Source organism: Rhipicephalus sanguineus, chromosome 6, assembly GCF_013339695.2.
Source record: "Rhipicephalus sanguineus isolate Rsan-2018 chromosome 6, BIME_Rsan_1.4, whole genome shotgun sequence".
In the NCBI taxonomy this organism is placed as follows: Eukaryota; Metazoa; Arthropoda; class Arachnida; order Ixodida; family Ixodidae; genus Rhipicephalus; species Rhipicephalus sanguineus.
In genome coordinates this window covers 36371782-36392495 of record NC_051181.1, presented here as the reverse complement: position 1 = coordinate 36392495, position 20714 = coordinate 36371782, and the positions used below count along the sequence as shown (strand labels likewise).

At 46.8% G+C, this 20714-nt stretch overlaps 2 protein-coding genes across 4 annotated transcripts in view; one reads left to right on the top strand and one right to left on the bottom strand.

Annotated features, from left to right (window-relative positions):
- Positions 1–17289, bottom strand: part of LOC119395696 (germinal-center associated nuclear protein) — a 182411-nt gene extending 165122 nt beyond the window's left edge. The window contains exons 1-5 of one of the 3 annotated variants that reach the window (XM_049416750.1): positions 17106–17289; positions 15930–16223; positions 11851–12024; positions 7975–8068; positions 4762–4926 (exon numbers count right to left, since the gene is read on the bottom strand). In XM_049416750.1, the coding sequence (XP_049272707.1) occupies positions 4762–4926; positions 7975–8068; positions 11851–12024; positions 15930–16223; positions 17106–17117 (739 nt within the window). In that variant the 5' untranslated portion in view covers positions 17118–17289. Of the gene's footprint in view, positions 1–4761; positions 4927–7974; positions 8069–11850; positions 12025–15929; positions 16239–16715; positions 16799–17105 lie in introns of those variants that run through there. The other 2 variants (XM_037662704.1, XM_037662705.2) reach the window with 2 other exon arrangements.
- Positions 16833–20714, top strand: part of LOC119395697 (high mobility group protein DSP1-like) — a 52020-nt gene continuing 48138 nt past the window's right edge. Inside the window, 1 exon segment of the mRNA XM_049416751.1 lies at positions 16833–16968. Coding sequence (XP_049272708.1) covers positions 16965–16968 — 4 coding nt within the window. The 5' untranslated portion in view covers positions 16833–16964.

Here is a 20714-nt window from a genome sequence, read left to right as displayed (position 1 = left end):
AATAGAAGTGCAAAGAAAAAAAAAACGGCTTGGCCGCTAAGTGCACATTTTTAAGGGCGAGTCCATGTACAACGAACTACTGATATAACGACCACTTTTCGCGACACTTTCGAGTTCGTTATAAACGGGTTCAACTGTAACGAAATATCAGTTATAACGAAGTAAAGGAAGAACAGTCTTGCAATACATACATTGTCAGGAATATACGTTTATAACGAATTTTCGGATATAACGAAGTTATTTTCGTGTAAGATGTAACTTCGTTATAATGAGGTTTGAGTGTAGTAAATATTTGACGAGTACCCCAGCAATTTCGGCAGTAGTGTCGTGTTTAACGCCAACAGGGTGGCACCTTTCCCGCGTATAAATGAGGCCCCAAGAAAATATACGGGGTTGGAGAGGCCCAACGTCAGTTTTAGAGTGACAGAAATAAATTTGGGACATAGTGTTTCCGTCAGGGGAACGCTAGCTTGACTGAAAAAATGTTATTGCCAACATAAATGCAGCACACAGCCGCAGCATTTGACTCTCTCGCTATGTACGTCTACTAGCAACTAGCAAACGTCGCGTAGCTTATGAAGGCGAAAGCCAGATGCCTCTTCGAACGGGAAGATTGACCGTCGCGGCTTCAAGACGAGTGACGCCAGAAATAATCGTCACGTGATGAGGTCAACATATGACGTCATCATGACGTCACAGACCTCCTAAAGTTGTAACTTCAATATGACATCACCATGACGTGACATAACGTGATGTCACATGATGACGTATTCACACGACGTGGTCCCTTTGCATTGCCTCCATGATCGGTGATGGCATTATCATATGACGTCATCATGGCGTCACAGATCACCAATACGTGACGTCATTATGACGTCACATGATGACATATTCAACGTCAGGTCGCTTTGCATTGCCTCCGTGATCGGTCACGGAGGCAATGCCTCCGCGTGAGCCATCGTCTCAGTGCACGCTGTCTGCTACTCACTGAACATCGCAAGCCCGACGCAGTAACGAAAGTCTTCGTCGCGGAAGTGCTTGTTGCACACAAGACTCGTAGCCAATGGCTACTTGCCGGTTCTTAGCTTTACAACCCATGCTTCACATAGTTTCTTGTCCCGCGGTTACCGGTGCAGGCTGACACTGGGCTCCGTTGCGTAAGCCCGGCACTGCAGCACCGAGCGGTAGAGCCCCATGTTGGTCGCCTTCCGAGGCAGCAACTCCATTAAAATGGTTTCAATTGAGCAGAAAATGCGAGAAAACTTCCGTATTTGAACAGACCACAGCGCACGTGGTACTTGAAACTCGTTTCAAAGCACGCGGCCACACTCCACAAGCAGCCGACGCGGCCGCTGAGACCACGTGATCCTACCAAGCACGTCAAGATCCTGCCAAACACGTCACCAGTGGTGGGCCTCGAGGCCAATATCGAATTATTGGCTATATCGAACAGCTCAGAAATCCCCTCGAATTTTCCCTGCAAAAGTATGGGGCTGGTGCGCACGTATATCGAACTCCCGCACAGCGAAACATCCGCTATATCGAACGCTGCGCCGCGCTGAAGCCCAGTAAATGCATTTTTCCTAACAAATATTTACCATTTTTCGGCCGCGTTCTAACAAGTTCCGATCCCTCGTCGCGCGCAGGTGACGAAAAGGCAGTGTTATTCCATTGTGTTGATCTAGTTCGTTGCGCAGCGCATGTCAGTGCACCGGTACATTTGATGCGCGATCCGCAGGTTTTAACGTGCAGGCATAGTGTTTTTCAAAGAGGCTGATTGCCGAGGGCCCCAAAATGAGAATGCGAAGTGACTCGGCAGCCTCGTTGTAATGTTTGCATTCCCTTCCTTTTTTGTTCGCGCATGATGGCATGCGGGCACGAAAAGCATGGCCTTCGAGATGCGCAATCTCGTGACGTATTTTTGGTGTTTTCGGTTTTATAACACCCATCTCAGAGGCTACGCTTTTTTTCGCATTTCTCGCTAAAGCACCGGCTGCCTTCTACAAAGCCACAAGTGTCATCGCTATTGCCAACATGTGGACTTGTGTACTTCTCACTTTGTTCTTGATAAATCGTTATTCGGAAGTCGAACTAAACATTGTTCTGCTCGTAGCGATAAAAATGATGACCGGTGCTTGGAGCGACGTCAAGTAAAGCACAGTAGCGCACCGTTTCCTTGCGGGCCTTGGTGCCAGGTGACTTTGGGTGAGTCATGACCGCTGACTACGGCATACGGTGCGCCAGTGAATTTTGCGACTTATTATGTTTCCGGGTGCCATATCGGACGGGAGCACAGCGAGCGACTTCATCGGTGCAGATAACGACGTAGCTGTTTCTGACTGAATCAATGCCGAGATCACAGCTCACGTTGCTGGTGCTGTGGGAATGGAGCCGCGCGGTTTGAAGATGCCAATGCTGCCGCCGCCGCCGATGGGCGGAGCAACCCGAAAACGAACACGCTCCACGAGAAAAGTGTGGGGGAAATTATCGGCCATATGCACTGGGCACAACGGCGGCGTTGCTTTCGCGGCATGTTGTGCAGCAGCGGCGATGCGGCGGTAACATGTGCGTTTCCGCAGGTCTCATACCGAACCGTGGAGGACTGGAGGAGCGACAGCCGCATTGTTAGTTTCCCAGGCTGTTGTTGCAGCCACAGGGTCTGAACAAAAATGTACCGTGCTACGGATGAAGGATTTGCAATGCTCAGCCAAATTGTGCCAAGTGCTGCAAAAAAGACTTTTTTTGGGGGGGGGGGGGGGGGGGGGAGCTGTCTGATGATTTTGACGGCCAGCGTCGCCACCTGCCTTCGGGTCGGTGTGTGGTTGACAGAGAGTGGCGATCGAGCAATTCGGAGAAGACGCGGAGGGGACAACTGAGCAAAGCAGAGAAAGCGCGGAGGGGCAAAGGCACTGCGAAGAAGCCACCGTCGCCGCGCTGCAGCTGTCTTCCACTTCGCACTTCACAAGTACACGAGAGGACCCTTCTTGCGCACCTGAATGACAGTTTCTGGCTAAAAAACGTATCATACGACCGCAGTTTTCCGCAGTGCTAATGTTGCTGCTGAATAATAGTATTTTCCGGGAACGTATTAATTAACCGAATGTATTACACACAGCTCTATTGGGTTATTTTAAATTTTCGCGATTGTGAGCATAGGAGTCGGGAAATCATACTAAGTTTGAACATATCAACGGTGTTTAACTGTAAATGTCCTTTTTGTTCACTGTGGTTAATTGGAAGTTCGTTTAATTTGAAGTTTTTAGTGGTCCCCATAAACTTCGTATTAACGAGAGTCGACTGTGTTCCCAAAGTGTGGCAGCACTTGCCAAGCAAGAGAAATGATCGAAAAAGACGCGCACTTTAAACATACAGGCAATGACGTACATGTATGGCCTTTAGGTGCCTGTTAGGTGGTGCCTTATATGTACGGTGTAAACCCTCAAAGTGTTAAAGGGACACTAACGGCAAATAACAATTTATGTCAGAATGAAAGCTCAATGTATGGCAACGTCTAAAACGGCAATATTATCAACAGCAGTGCCCTACTTACCGAGAAATTAAGCTAAATGTATCACACGATGAGCGCCACGAGCGGCATTATTTGTAAATGATCCCGATGACATGAGAATGTTCGACTACAATTAATCACTCGTAATCAAACTAGCTGGAATAAAAAAAGAACCTTCCGTACATCAAGAGACGTAATAAAATGCTGCTTGCTCGTTTCTGTTTGATTCATGGAAAAAAGAACCTCTTTAGCGTTGCCATGGGGAACGGCGCGCGTGGTTCAAGGGTTCCATTCTCCCCGAACTGCGCTTCGCCCGGCACGCTGCTTCGCTCACGCGGTCGCGTCTCAGTGGTAGTTTCGGTATCACGTACTGCCGCTTATGTTTTGCGCGCTGGTGAAAGTCACTCTGGCAGAAAGTTCTACAAAATGCCACATGCATGTGATGTTGCCGGATACCCGAATGGCGCACGCCGCCAGTGCACGCCACCGCGCAGTAAAGGCGGGCAAGGTTGGGCATGGCAGCAGTGACGTGAGAAACACCGCTTTCAGGTGGGTGATTTGAAGTGCACTAACACGATGCAGACCACTAAAACGTGATTTTATTTCAAAATGAGCACTTCCTTGGCACAGAAGTAGCACTACGAGGTTTCTGGACCGTTATTTCAACAATCAATGTCGACTTAATATTTGCCTTTATTTTCCCTTTAAAGACCGGTTCAGTCCCTTCCTTGGGGGCTACTGTGTTGGTCGTGCAAGGGGCGTTTCTTCTTATCCTCTCACCTTGGCTTCCCCTTTCTACAAAAGTTACAGTATGTTGAACATTCGCTCATGTCAAGCTGGGGTTTCAGCTCACAAGTGTTTATTATACCATAACTTTTCTTCCAATTGGCTTAAAAACATCCATTGAAATTTTTCTGTATCCTATACAGTTCTTGTTCCAGATTATTCTGATATAGTACTGATTTACTTTGTAACTCTCTCAGTTTAGGCTGACTGTTGCTCCCAAGAAAACACATGAAATGTTTGACATTTTAAAGACCACACATTGGACTACAAAAATATTTGCATATTTGAAATCGGCACACAAACATATGTAAACTCAGCAAGTTCCACCAAAAGGGATCTGAACTTTGAGAACTTTGAACTTTGAAGTGCTGTGTGCCCCTCTTAAATCACTTTGTGCTGCTTCACAAATGTGAAAATATTCTAAACTATTGGCGCAGCTTCAAGGGCAATAATCCCCGTTCAGTTACCTGCTTGTGTCTTGACCTCAACAGCAGCCTCCTTAGCCTTGACGTGCAGGGTTGCTGCCTGCTTGGGTTCAGGCTGGGAGTGGCCGCGTCGTGATGCACTCCTCTTGGAAACACGCTGTTTGGGAGCCTCTCTGGTCGAGCTGGCTGTGCTCTCTGATGTGCCACCTGCGCAAGGGCACGAGGGCTTCTACTGGCGAAAAAGTATATCAACAGAAAAGTCTGCATCCAGGTACATGCCCACGTAACATGTACAGTTAAAGGCCAACTCCGGCGATTTTTCGAGGTCGATGGATCTCAGTGAAATTCGCTGGGTACGTTCCTTTGCACGTTTCCGTCATTTATGCCAAATTACAGGCTTGAGACATGCGTAGATTGTTTGCAAATGAATTTCAAAGATTGTCTGCAAACGCCCTCCTGGCTTCCCACAATTATTGGCAACATTGCGTCTGTGACGTCAGTGTTGGCAAGGCGGCGGAAGTGACGCAGCCGAGGGCACTGCTAACTTCGGCGCTTAGGCCGCTACAGCGAGCGTCTGCTGTGCACAAGGCGACAGACAGCGTTGGTTTGGCCGGCGCTTCGCTGGTCGTCCCAGCTGTCACAGTTTTCATACTCCGCGCCGGCGTGACCGGCATGCCTTGCACGACTTCCGGTTCGTTCGTAACAACGTCTACGTCATACGTAGACAGTACACTCGGTTGGGTTTCGGTTTCGGTGTTGCGCTTTTTTGCTTATTTAAAATTATTCTCCAATTTGCCGAGTATTTCTGCTATCGGGCCCGTAACAGGAGCGTCTCAGGAACATAAAAGCACCATTACTTTGACATGGCAAAAAAATCGCCAGAGTTGGCCTTTAAACCTGGATACAACGAAATTGACAAATTCCCGAAAATACTGGTTATAAACAGGTTTTCGTTATATCCAGTTTCAGCATGAAAATTCAGAAAATAAATGCACAAATTAAACACAAGGGGAACTGAACACAGAGCTCACCCTTTAAGTGCGTAAACGCTCCTTTAAGTGCGTAAAGCACCAACATGTCCTCGTTAGTTTGTGGCAGTGTACAGTGAAATCTCGATATAACGAACTTCAGGGGACCGCGGAAAAATGTTCGTTATTCTGAAAGGTCGTTATAGTGAAAGCCCAAAAATTTACCATAACAATAGAATTTCAGTAACGCAAACGTCCTACCTTTGCAACGGTACGTCCTTGAACTCGTTTCTCACAACAATGCACACGTGAACGTCAGACAAGGCACGTTTATTTGAAATAGTCCGTGATCGTTTTTTGACGGGTGCAGCACAAACTCTGCGTCACGAACGATTCTAGACCGTCCGCATTTTTATCCGCCGCTTCGGTCGCTGTTCCGCTTTTTTCTATGAATATGCGGAGTTTCCTCAAGTAGTCCAACGCATCTGTGGCCGACACGGACTCGTCGCGATCTTCGGGTGCTACCGTGACATCGTCGTTCATGTCATCGCTGCAATCCTTTAAGGCCCAACTGCATGCACGCGAGTTTTGAGCGACGGCCGACAGGATTTGCTGTCGCGGAGGGCCATCCATCGCCGTCGCTTGTCGCAGGGGTGCAATCGCGAAACGATGCTATTTCCGATTCCACACGGCTGGCTAATCGCGCTGATAACGCGAACGGACCATCGTTCTGACCACTGGCCAAGCGCGAAAAGCACGAAAGGCATCCCAGGTTTCTGGAAAGCCAGAAAACATCGCTTGTCGCCCGGAAGTGAGCATGACGATATCCAACAACATGGCAGCATCTCTGACCCTTGCTTCGGTTGCAATTTGCTCGTGATGCTTCCAATCGGCGCGTACTTCAAGGAATGCAAGTTATAGACTACCTTCTTTACAGCCCCATCTCACGCGGAGAGCGAGGCAGCGGCCGTATTTTGTCGTTATTTATGATCGACGGTTCGTTTTGATGTTTTGGTGGTAGCTTGCTGCATTGGTGGTAGCTTGCTGCAATGTCAACATCGTCGTAGTGTGAGGTAGCCCTTCTCCCTGCGAAGCAACGATGTGAGGCGCTGCGGCTTTTCTTAAACATTCTATGACAGCAAGAGGAAACGTTGTCGAAATGCGCCTCGTGGACTAACCCCAACATAACGCAGTTTGCAAAGTGCGACGTAGCGTAGGCAGCGTACGCTTCCGGGCGCCCCATGGGATCACAGCAGATACTACTGCCGCGGTTAAACATAAGATTGCGAAAAAAGGAAGTCCCGAAACGCTTTTATGGCATCTTTATCTCAAACAAGACATTAATAAATTTGGCATGTTGTCATTCATCTACTCTGTAATTCTTTTTCGTAATTTGCCTGCGTGCGCGCAATAGTTTTCAATCGAGCAGCGCGACGAAGCCCGTTTGTCGCAGCCGCCTTCGCTCGAAAGTCGCGTGCTATGCATGCAGTTGGGCCTTTACAAAACCTGATGCGTTGTCGCCTCCGCAACCATTCCGCAACGAAGGGGAAAAAAAAAGTTCTCCGCCCGCGTCTTTCTCCTCCCGTGCCATCACAGGTTTTAGCGGGAGGGCATCCGCTCTTCGCGCTGCGTCGTCTGCTACCTTACAGCTCCGACTGCCATGACCGATACACTGAAATCGAAGAATCCTCGCATTTCGGGATATAAGTTCGTAGTACTGAGGTGTTGTTAAGATTACACGGGAATTAAATAACGGTCGTTATTCTGAAATGTTCGTTATTCTGAAGTTCGTAGTAGTGAAATATTTTTACATTGAAACTATAAGCAGTCGGCACGGGATTTCTTAAAAGTTCGTTAATTTGAAATGTTCGTTAATGTGGTGTTCGTTGTAACGAGATTTGACTGTAGTAAGGTCCGCTGACCCCTTGGTGTTGATTGTTGAAAGGAACAATCGATTGACGGTTGGGCCGGAAAGTTCCAAAAACGACTTCCACTCAGCCTGTCCGTGGCCTCTACTAATGGAGGCACTAGCAGGCAACTGTGCCGAACTCAAAATGGCAGATGCACCCAGTGTTGCCAGAGCATAAAGCATTTTATATATCCTCTCCTGAAAATGCTAAAGAGTCCATTTTTTGTAGCTAGCCAGATTGCTCAAAAAGCCTCTCTCATGTGCTGACCCCTATGCAGCTGTAAATTTGTGTGTACATCGCCAGCAAATGCTCGAGGCATGAGAATGGCTTTGGTAGAATTGCAACTCTAGCATGAAAAAGTGGCAAACGGCTCTTACCAGAAGGCCACTTCTTTGCACACCAGAAGATTTGCACCGGGGGAAACTGCTTGCTGATGGTCGTCCCTCTTTTCTTTGCCAAGGCAGCAGAATGCTGAAAGAGGACAATGTTGCGTGATTACAAGAACTTGCTACAGAGAATGCGTTGCAACCTACATTAAGTAAAATCAAAACTCGAAACAGGAGTCCGGAAAAGCCCATTTCGATGTACAGAACAATCACACTGTTGAGTTGGCTAGAAAAGGATTTCCCATAGCATTTCTTAACTAAGCCTTACTGGAAAGCTTCTTAGTGACAATAGAAGTGAGTTGGCAGCACTACATGGCTCCTCGATATAACAATGTAAACCGCGATATAACAAGGTACACACAATTGGCAATGCTATAAATTGTGACATCGAGAGTTCATTAACTGAAACTCTGCTTTTTATGTAAAGCATAGCCACCAGCAGATGCTGTCTTTGCACAGAAGGTGCTGCAGGAAATTTCCAAATAATAGGGCAGCTTTAAAAAAAAGTAATTTCAACAAAAACATCAAATCTGTGGAACCCAAGGGCCAGAAACTGCATCTACAATTTGGTGCCATACCAATGAAGCCGTCGACACAGTGACTGTACGGCACATGTAAAGCCAAAATAACAGCATGTTCTGCTGCCACAGCTTGCTGCTGAAACATCATCTACTGTTAAGAGCAATATGACGCTGCTCTCCCTTCACTTCAATGAATGCAAAATGTCGAAACTTGTCGCACAACTGCCAGCTGGCACCACACTGTGACCTTTAAAGGTCCCCTAAAACATTCAGAAGCTGAAATTTAGTTGTGATCGAGTCTACAACAAGCATGTAGCTGCAAGAACTTTTTGAAATGGCGCCATGTTTGTGTAGCTATCAGCGTTTGATGATCGAAACGCAACCCGCGTTGATTTTACTCTTTCCTTCCCTATCATCCATTCGTTGACTGGTCTCTCCTCCTTGCCATGCGAAGAGGAAGAGCAAGGTGCGCATATACCCACTAACAGACGAACAGGTTCTTCTGTTGGTGACGAGCGCTGGCGATAAGGCAAAGGCCCAGAGAAGAGCACTGGACTGTTTTTCTATATTGTGGTGCGCCCGCAGGGCGTAGTGCTGCCACATTTGGCATTGTTGATTACGATGGCATTCTGAACTTGGTGCGCGCGTTTTCTTGAAATGTTAAAAAAATATCGGAAGTTGTTTAGGGGCTGAAACAATGGAATGGGTATTTTAAGTGCACAGCAACCCAAATGGTTTTCACCGGAGAACAGAAGTCTCGACAACATGACGTGGAAGAAGACTTCATTAGGGCCCAGGGAGAAGTGGGCACGCCCAGGTGAAGGAGAGGGAGGTCACAAACCAATATCGAGGCCATCAAAGGCTGGGCAATGTATTTCCCGAAACATTTTGCCTTCAGCCTCATACAACTAACGTTTTTGTGCCAGAAACTACCCAGCCACTTCAAGGAGAAGCTCATCACATTCCAGAGCTATGTCATCAAAAAACTCGGAAGGTCTATGAACTGCAGCTATCAAAGAGCAAAAGGGCTATCAACTGCGGCAGATCACAAAACGCCAACCAGACACCGGTGCTCTACAACATGCCCGTGGCATACACGGTAAACTAAAAGGGTGCCGAAGAGATCAAGCTGAAAATGGCAGGCTATGAGAAGCAGCAGACAACAGTATCAGTGTGCTGCTTGCCAATGAAAGGGTGCTTCCAAAATGGACCATCTTTAAACAAAACACTACCACTCAGAGAAATGTTCCTCAGGAACGTTGCACTCTAAGCTGTTTACTTTCATGAATTGTAGTAAATCCAGCGTTATTGCCAGTGCTTGTGCACATTCCAAAAAAACACCACACCACATTGCGACTGCATTATACATTTGGTCATGAAGATAACAGTTGAGCAGGTTCAGACAAATAAAGATGTGTCTTGCATCAAGTGACAACACTAACAGTTTTAGCCAATAGGAAACGGGGAAAAAAAGATAAACAAGAACACGTGTCGATATATACGATTTTATGTCGGCAGGGGGAAATGTGCAGCAAACTGATGAAGACACAGAGGAGCACTATACTCCGCGACAACTTTTCTTGGCACCACTGTGGAAGCTACAGAACCAAAGTGCCTGCATGCGCGCGCGCCAAGGAATAGTACCGATATTTATTTTCTAATTCTAAAAGTTACCTAGCTCGAATAAATAAAGATTTCTTCATTATAAAAAGAGAACGAGTATGGGAAGCCATTCGTGAAAAAATGTTATTGTAAACTTCAAGTTTGTTTCTGTCTTTATTTTTTGGACAGCACCACGTTTTCCTCACGCCTGCACCACATTTTTCTCACGCCTGCTCTCTCAGAGTCTCAGTAAACATGGCGTCCGCGATGCCCCCTGAATCGTTGGCCTGAACCGTGTGCGGCCGCCAACTCGCCGTTTCGTTCTCCGAAGAAGCTGTACTCTAAATGTGACAGAAAGTGGCTATCAAACCAGACCACGCAAGTTATCTGCAATGTCATCGCTGGAGTGAGGCGCCGTCAGCGTGACTTGTCTGCAAATGCAGTGTGCCGGACTGTCGCCGAGCTCACCGGAGTGAGTGAGCGAACAGTTAAGCGTATCAAGGCTGAAGCTCTGCTTCAGCCTTGATACGCTTATACTGATAAGCGCATCACCGGCAAGACGCGGCTGCTGTGCTATTACACGTTTGCGTTGGCAGCATTGCGGCGCAAAGTGCACAGCTACTTCATGCGCAATGAAATACCTACGGCCGAAAAACTACGCTCTGTGAAGGTGTGTGACCAGCGAAGCTTGATAAAATATTCTGCGTCAGTCTCTTTTTAATTAAGCGTGAGCTCTCTTTAAATCTAAACCCAATTCAGCGGCATCATGGTACTTGCATTCCGTATTTATTCGAATACAATGCGAGCTTTTTCTCCAAATTTTTGCTACTAAAGTCGCCCCTCGCGTTACAATTGTGATCGCGTTACAATCTAGCAAACGCCGTATTCAGGTTGCGGTGTGCGCTTGGTGGCGTTCATCATATTCCCATGTGTCTTATGTTGTTGTCTTCGGGCTTCACCCGCAAAGACTGTTTGGAATGCTCCGCGCAGACCGCGATGCGATGTTCCAGAAGCGCCACGGTTGTTTTAGATCTTTCTGTTAAGATTGCGCGCGGTACGCGAATAGTCAGAGATTACGTGGCCACCAGCGATAACACTGAAACATTCGATAGAACATGTATAAAAGCCGACACGCTTTACGACTTGTCAGAATTATTGACGGACGACGCTCTGACTGACTCGTTTCCCGCCCACAAATTTGGCCAAATAAAGAGTTTCATCTTCGACACACCCACTACTGCCTTCGTCAACGTAACAACTCTGTGACAATATACAGTACAGTAGGTAGATGCATCTACGCACACTGATGTTCCCATTCTGCATGTAGACGTGGTGCTAAACGCTCTAGCGATGCGAGCAAGCGAAACCGAAACTGGAACTGAAATCGGCTGCAAGATGCCGAACTACTTGCGTAGTAACACAAATGTGCGGATGCCCCGCCTCCGTAGCCTTCGCTCCAATGCCAAGATAAGTTGTCGCCGAGTATAAGAACTTCGTGCTTCCCTGCACTGTTTCCTTGTTGTACAATGAATGATGAACAAGCTTAACTAGATACTCTAAACGCCCTAACAAATGCAGCATCAGATTTAAAAACTCGATGCCAGATTATAAAGACATCTCTGAAACAGATTAAAGTGTGGTCCAAACAGCGAAAACGTGCAGACTGCAACATATCTTTTTGTATGCAAGAGTCAAGCAGATTGCAACAGAACTCATGCAACCAACAAAAATCACGTAGACTCACATGGTCGCTGAAATAAATGGTAGCAAACTTGCGCTTGAGGTCGCAGGTGACATGCTCGAGCCGGCCAAATTGGGAGAAGTGCTGGCTCAGCACCTGGCGGTTGTTCAGCTCAGCAGGCACCTGGTTGCACAGCAATGCACTCAGCTTGCTTATCTCCTCAGGCGTCGCAGTCACCTGCCGCAAAAGATTGCAGAGTCCCCTCTTAAAAGTAATAAACACTGGGCGAGTTGGAAATCCATGTTGAAAAACAAAGTGAACGACACGGGTGCCCGTAACTTCCTTTTCTCCTCGTCCTTTGTTTTTATCCAGATAGCAACTATACGGGCACCTTCGGGTAGTTTATGCCGTCACCGTCATTTTCCACATAATGTCCGAATCGCACCGCACATCGTATGTTCTACGTGCTAGTAAAAGCACGCGAGTGTTGGGGACGAACACGGCTAACGCATAGCCGCTGCGCGGCAGCTTTGGAGGCTCGCATTTTGCCACCGCCGGCGTGCCACGTGAGTTTTTCTGCTAGTGTGTTCGGGCCTTCAGAAACAGCAGCAGATCGACTGCCATATGCGCTCCAGCACATCTTTATCCTTCAGTGAATTTCCTTTTCATGAGCTAGGCATACATGTTATTGTACAGACTCCATGGGTTGGTTGCCAATCACAAATTTCTTTTCTCTTGCCAGGCTTTGTCTTCGGCATATTCATTTTAAACCTTACTTCAATTCTTTTTCAGTTTGATGTCGAATTCTAATGGCAGATTCAGAGCAGTAGACGGACTCCAAGAGCAAACAACGACTCTGGCCTCTAAGTACATGACTGAAACGCAACCCGCGCTGCTGGAGCAAGGCAGATGCGGAAGCTCTATCTTTAGGACACCAAGTTGCCCAGAACACCTTGCGTGTAGTTATTCTCTTCCGCTATTGAATTCTGTCGAAATCTCACACTCTTACACGGCAATTTTGGCATGGCTGTCACTATCCAATGAATAGCTCGTGCAAGAAGTGGAGCTCTCAGACTCGGAGGTGTCGCTACCAAGCAGCGGAAGCGATGCTGCACGATTTGCCAAGCCGTCCACGTCATCCGGCATTACCACCAAAACACACAACTACCGGCGGCGCCCCCAAGCAGGCAAGCGTGTTAAAGGAAGTGCGTCACGCAGAGTTCTGGTGCACTCCACTGATTTTGGTGGAGCAACCATTCCCGCTCCACGGAGTGACTCCCGCTCTGAATCCACTCCGGCTCTCTCAGCAGAACAAGCTTGCTCTAAAGCAAGCAGAAAAACTTGCTCCGACTCCGCCATTCGAATTCAACATAAGTCTTCAAAAACTTTTTATAGTGCGTCGCCATCATTGCTGAGAGTACTGTCACCTGCAAACATTAGGTTGCTCAGATATCCTCAGTCAATATTGGCACTTGCGCTTATTTCTTTATTGTAGTGGGATTGGGTTTTGCACACAAAAGCAGTTACCATCGCTCATCGCAGGCCACGCCACTAGATGCAAGCAACTCCTCAATCATTTCAGGTGATTCTGATAAGATTGCGCACACGACATGAGTTTGTTACGGAGCTATTGCTAGCATCAGCGAAAACACTGGCATGTTCACTGACTCACATATAAATTTAACGTGTTCCACCGACGACACTATCATTTTCTTGTCATTGTTACTCGACTGTACAGAGAGAGTCACTTTATTTTCTGGGCCCAAGTTCGGCCCGTAAAGAGCTTCATCTTTTACACAGTCCACCAACTTCACCGTCACGACCACATGAAAATATTTATTCCCATTTCTTCCCAGTACCGTTATTTGAATACCTCTTCTAGGCACGCAGTCAGCGGCACTAGAGAGACTGAATCTCCTCCTCCGAGACTTTCTCTATCACAATTTTATTGCTTTCCTTGTGGAGAAGCAGGGTAGCTGTAGATGTTAGCTAAGGTATTTTATAGCTTTCAAGTACCCCTTGGTGGCATAACGCATCTAAGACTTGATCTCTACTGAATCGAATGCATTTTTATAGCCCATAAAAGCGATATAAAGAACTTTGTACTCAGCAGATTCCTCAATTATTTGACTGACCACATGGCTGTGATCTATTATGGAGAACCCATTCATGAAGACGGCCTGCTCTCTAGATTGGTCTGACTTTGCTCCGATCCTGTTTGAAGTTACCTTGATGAAAATTTTGTGTAACACTGAAAGTAAGCTAATATTTCTGTAAATATTCGAATTTTTAATATTTCCCTTGTTGTGTATCAATATAAATGTTCGCATTTTTCCAGCTCACTAGCACATTTGAAGTTTTTAGAGATAGAGTGCAGACTGCCGCAAGTATCTGCAATATAAGATCCCCTCCATCCTTGATTAAATCAACTGCTGCGCCGTCTTCGGTCATTTTTCCGTGGGGCCTTTCAACGTCATCGGTAATTATATAGAACTTCAGAAGATGACTTTTAAGGGCTCGTTTTTCTTTGTTAGACACAATAATAATGAGAACTAACAGACAAAAATGCCATGTATGGGGGATGTTATCTGTAATAATTGGGATATAAAGGTGAAGGAAGTAAAGTGGACAAAAAGATAACTTGCCGCCGGCAGGGACGGAACCTGCCACCTGTCTGTTAGTTTTCATTATTATATAGAACTTCAGTCTCTTGTTCTAATTTGTTTTCATCTGGGGCTGGATGACTTATCTGTGAACTGCACTGCTTCAAGTAGAAGCTTTCTGCTGCATTGAATTTACTAATAACTTTACCCTGGTTATCCTTTAGTGCATGCATTTTGACCCTTCCTCTGCACGGTTCTCTTTTGGCTGTTCTAATGCTGCTTCCTTTTTTACTGGTGCCTCTATACCCTTATGTTACCATTTTTGTTAATCAGCTTTGTTAGCGCAGCAAGTTTTATTTTTGATCTTGAGTTAGTCACTTTCGTCTGTTGTCGTTTCTTTATTAAAGGACCGCTGACAGCGAAATTTTTGTTTGTGGCTTTTTTACCGTAATTTGCTGCTTTGTGTCTGGTAATCCCGAAATTGAATTGTAAATACTCTAATGTATCGTATAATTATTGCTAGCATCATTAATTGTGACCATTTTAGCGTCACTTCGAAACACCCGCCTAAAAATCATAAAGTAGAGCCCCATGCGGGGGAGCACCAAAGATCACGTGCACTCAAGCTGTGGTGATGCTGAAAGCGCAGTTTTCAAATCGGGGCCCCACGAACGGTACACATTCAAACAATGTGGATGCATGAGTATGAGTTAAACCTGTTAAGCGCCTGTCCCCTCACGAAAACTACCTATCGCCGGGTGCCAGTCGTGGTACTGTGTGCGCCCTGCAAATGTTCTGTGACGTCCACAATACTTGCTTTACTCGTGGAACGTCATGCAGGGCCTCGATCTACGTCATACCAGGATGTCGCAAGGTGCAGCCAACTCAGATGAGCACTCACGCTTACTTTAAAACCAAATTAAAATATATTAAAGGCAACGTTCACCACTAATAATCGGTCAGAAGTGCCCACGTATACAGGAAAGTCAAACAACACAAACATCTCGAGCTTTGAATTTTGCTGTCAGAGGTCCTTTAAGTTTATCGTGGTTTGACAGTTTGCTAACTTCATGCATGGATGCTTTATTTCCAAGTTCACTTGCCGTTTCGGATATCAGTCTACTATTGTTTTGTTCATTTCTCGTCACTTTCTTCTTGTTTTAAAGCTTCGTATCTGTTACCAGCCTATGATGTCCACCTATGTGCATGCTTGTATGTCCGCATACACACGTACAAACTCAAAATTCTCGGGGATTGTACCCCTCCGTCTGGCTACAGACACAAAGTCTCACGCGCCATTAATTCAGAAAGGTACACCAGACCAACTCGCTATGTATATTATGTGCAAAGGCGCATCTAAACTTAAATATGTGTGCTAGCAAAGCAACTCGGTGAAGAATGCCCGTCAAAAATAATCGTACTTGAAAAGGAGCGCTGCAAAGCTGAGACGAACACAGGTACGAAACTGCACAGATATTGCAACTGTCCCCCAACGAAAGGTTTTCACGAAAACTATTCGCACTTTCCAAAATGACTCACTCTGGTGCCATGGATCCTTCGCTGCTTCTCAGTCGGCAGGCTGGTGCTAGCCCGTGAGGAAACACCAAACACGTCCTTCTCACAGGGATCCGCGTTGTCAAACACATCTCCAGTCGGTGTGTTCCCACCTCGCTGAATGGGCGAAGCACCGAATGACGAGCAGATCGCAATCGGGGAGGATGGTGACCGACTTCCAAGCTCTGTCGACTGGCTTGCAGAAGAGGGGCTAAGCTTACCCGCACTTCCAAACGAAGATGCGGGGCTCGATGGATCGTCGTCGGTGCTTTCGGACATCTGAAACGGCCGTCGCTACATCTCACTTTGCAACACTGGCTGACATTTCATCGACATAAAACACCTTTGGCACTGCCCCGAAAAAATGTGACTTTGTCAACGACGCAACGCCGGCGTTGCGTGAATTACTACGCTGCGGTATCAAACATGAATACGCCGACGATTCCTTGCTACCATGAGACATGCATGTTTTTTGGAAGAAAGCTCACGCTACACTCCGAGCACTACTTGCATTTCAAGCGGTGTGTAGCGTCACGTCCAGAAATAACGATATGCAGCTCATAAGGTCAAATGCGACCACTCCGGTGCTTTGACAAGGCGCCGCGCGAAAGCTTGCCAAGAGAATGGAAACTCGGCATTTATTTCAAGTTCCCAACACGGAATGTTCAGTTCGCAAAATATTTCAACGGCGTTGTGGAATGGTACTCCGCAAGATGTGAGCAGCCATTGCGAGTGTCCCAAGAGAACGCGATAAGTCGACTCAAAACTTACCTCGCAAAGCCCCTCACAACCAATGTTTTGAGTTGTACGCACGCACCTCGGCAGAAACACGCGCGTTGAGGGGGACGACGCCAATCGGCAGAAAGGCGCCGCTAGGTAGCGCCACCAGCTCCACTGCTACAGCAGTGACGCAAACGTCTGGTAGAGAGAGTGTACACAATAGATTAGATGTAGTGCGGCGACGCTTTGATGGTAATACGAGGGTAATTTACCGTATAAAAATCCCAACCAAGGAGATAAATGGGTGAGTAAAACGTTCCCTTATCCACTGCGCGCTCTTCTCCGTCCGTTTTTTCCTGGCCGATCACTCTTAAGTTCGTTTTCAGTGCTGAAAATGATTTTTCTGCGCTCCTCGACGGCTCCAATTCAAAAGCTGCCAACCTTTCCCGCCATTCTTTATGAGTCTCTGCTATCACTTTCGGTACAATTTGATAAATGCCGGCACTCTCCGAGTGTTGTACGCTCATCCAGGTTCGCGCTGGTGCAGCGCGCGATGCGCGATGTTTTCGGAAAGCGTGGCTGGTGGCAGAACAGCAGCGTCGCGACCGCGTTTTCCACGCGAAGGGGGTTTGCCAGCCCCAAACAAAAGGACGAAGTAGGCCTAGCAGCAGGCGCACAAGTACGCAGCCAATGGGCGCGCGCGTCACGGGAGAGCCCAGCCGGCGCGACCAATCGAGGACGCCCGTACAAACGGCGGTTTCGGGCATCGGCCAATCGGGTGGCGCGCAGGCTTTTGTTAGGCTTAACCGCGTGCTTGCGGGTAGCGTTTTTTTCATTAGGTCATGGACGAGCGTGATTGTTTCGTATCAGTCACAAATTGGCGCGGCATGCGGCGGTGACATCGCGGGCGCAGCAGCACTGGTGCGGCTACGGCAGTCGCTGTTCTGGGCACTGCTTTTCGAGTTGCGTACCTCCCGATTCGGGCGATGTGATCGCTTTTCGCGCTACATTAGGCCTAGCACGTGAAGCTCCGCGCGCCCGCACAATGGAGATTGGGACGACGCGGGTGACTACAACAAATTTGGTTTTCTTTCTTTTTTCTCACGGATTGCGGCATGGACGCGGCTGCTGTCAACGTCTGTGTTGGGATCGTGCGTTTTATTGGTTCCGGGTCAGCTTTGTTCTCACGTCCTCTACAACTGGTGATTCGGGCTTCGTCGCCTGTGATGCAGATTGTTCGGGATCATCGGTTCGGCAGTCTAGGCGCGGGAATCTTGAGCAGGGCACTCAATGAGTGCTTTCTTGCCGAAGCTTTGAAGCGATCGTTTCTTGTGCCTCTTCCGTAGTGTGCTCCTGTTCACGCTCATTTGGGCTACGTGTGAAATGACCGTGTAATTTATTTGTGGAGGTTTTGGCGTTGAGCAATACGAGCGATGCGACTTCGATCGGGTTTGTGCGTTATTCGTACTCGTAAAAGGGCAGGGCTTATTGGCGTGGCGGCTGTAAATGAGGCATAGGCGAGCAGGCTTTCGATCAAGGTGGTTGCAGGGCCGTATATAACAAGGCTGAATAGAGGAATATATTCCTGTTTGCACCCGTAAATGCTACAAGGCGGGAACCGCTCTCACGGTCACCTTGTTAACCGAATTCAGTAACAAACAAGAATTAACGTAAGCATGACGACTAACAATTTCGAATTGTGACATGATGCGCAACAGATCAACGTGTTTGCCAGCCGGACTTGAATTGTGGAGTCAAGATGTGACACCAATGTCGTGAAGAAGCCTACTGAGCATTATTTCCTGTGTGAATCTCGAATGATTCGTGGGACCGAAATTCGTGTCAACAGTGGACCAGTAATGTTTATTACAAATTATGAAAAATTGTATCTTTGGTGAGAACCTATTTTCTTGGCGTAATTAAGTAGGTGTTCTGTACACGCAAGTTATATAGTCGCGCTTAGAGAACAGTGTACCCAAAGTTCTAGAAGAGCTTACCCATGCCCAGCAGAGCAGCGTGAGCAGCAAGCTCGAAGAAATATAAATAAAAGTGAGCACGACATCTAACCATATGTGTGCATGCACACACACATCACCGAGTCAGTGATAGTGATAATAATTGTGTAGGTTTTACGTCCCAAAACCACAATATCATTACGAGAGACGCCGTAGTGAAGGGCTTAGGAAATTTTGACCATCTGGTGTTCTTTAACGTGCACATAAATATGGGTACATAGGCCTCGAGCATTTTGCCTCCATCAAAATGCGGCCAGGATTCGATCCAGCAACCTTCGGGTCAGCAGTTGAACGCCATAACCACTAGACCACCGTGGCGAGCGAGTCGGTGATAGTAATGTACTGTAACAAATATTTTTAAATATATGGCTGGAAATTACGTGACGCCTTCAAACAAGGGAGAGGTGTGAGAACATGCACAGATTGGCAGTGCAAGAAGAGCAATTTATATTTCGCATGTACAGTGACATGCGGCTGCAGGCATTAACAGGATGACACGGGCGCAAGGGGACACACAAGCGATGCCATTTGATACAGTGAAAGTAGTTTCTCAAGTCAAAAAGAAGCCACATATTTATGACAAAAAAATTCTGGTGGAAAGGTTGCTGCGCTCTGGGGCAGTTTATGAACGGTAAAGATAACCATTGAGGTTCCCAGGAATGTTGACCACCTTTTCGTGACTGCTCTTATCGTACATTTGGTATTTCTTCCGCTTGACTCAGTAGACAGTTACGCAGTACAATGAAAGAAACGTTTGGGTCTAGCACTCGCTTGTTTAGTAGTGCACATTCATGGCTTTCTCTTTTTTTTTTTCTCCCCCTCTCCTAAGCGGACATGCCAGTTTCTGTTGCAAGCTGAAATAGAAGAGCTGACATTATGCTGCAGTATGTGCAGAGGGAAATACACTATATTCAAATATAAAAACGCTCTGTCGTGATCGTCCCACTTAATTTCAGGTTATCATTGCAAATTAGATTACAGGGCCAAATACCCTTTGTTTTGGCGAGGTTCGTCGTCGTACTGTGCAAGCTAGTTCCGTTTTATGCAAGCAAGTTCCTTTATTTGATCGTGCCATCCTCTGCTGAATTTATCAGTATCCATTCCGTTGCTTCAATTGACCACTAGTTTCACCTATGCATTGCATGGCCCACTCTGGTCAATCCTTTTTTTTTTTTTTCACGTAAAGTGTGCCAGATTATCGGCTACCCCTCTTTATTCTCCGACCTATCCTGCGGTCTTCTGATCTCTTAATGTTACGCATACCATTTTCAGTTCCATGGCACACTGCATCGTCCTTGACTTCTTTCTGCCCCGTATATTAGTAACAGCAAAATAAAACAGTTGTACACTTTTCTCAGGAGTGTTACAGTTAATTAGAATGACTGCTGTGCATGCTGCAGCCCATCCTTACTCATCGGTGAATTTCCTCTTGCATTAGGACACTCCCCTGTTTGTTCGTCTAGACATACTTGCGCAGATTCTAGTGGCTGGTTGAACCTCCTGACGTTACCTTTGTCTTCGCCGTGTTTATGTTCAACCCTGCTTTAACACTTCCCTGCATATTATACCCTTAACTAAAATCGTTTGGCCAGCAAGACGAGCAAAAACAAGTGAAGCGGGAAGGTCTTCTTGGGCATAGCACAGGCGCGTTGTTGCCAGAGCATGGCGACAGCTGGCAAACACTGTCGGTATATGATGCCCATTATGGTTTACAATCATTTGTGAGTCTGTATAATGACATTTCCACCCCCTTTCTCGGCATTTCTTTTTTGTGAAAAATAAAGTGAGTTCACTGTGGGCTTTCAAGCAAATAAAGTGTGTTGGAAAAGTAGTCTCGGTTCCGTTGTGTAAAAGGATTTTTATGCCTGATAGAAAAAGGAAGATGAAAAAACACTTGACAGCCATTTGGTGAGTGTTCTCGGCATGCCCAGCTGGTTCATCCACTGCATTGGCATCATCATACTTTCTCATTAGGCTGGTGCATGTACATTTCACATAGTAGGCGTAATTACAGACAGGAATAGGTTTAGTGTCA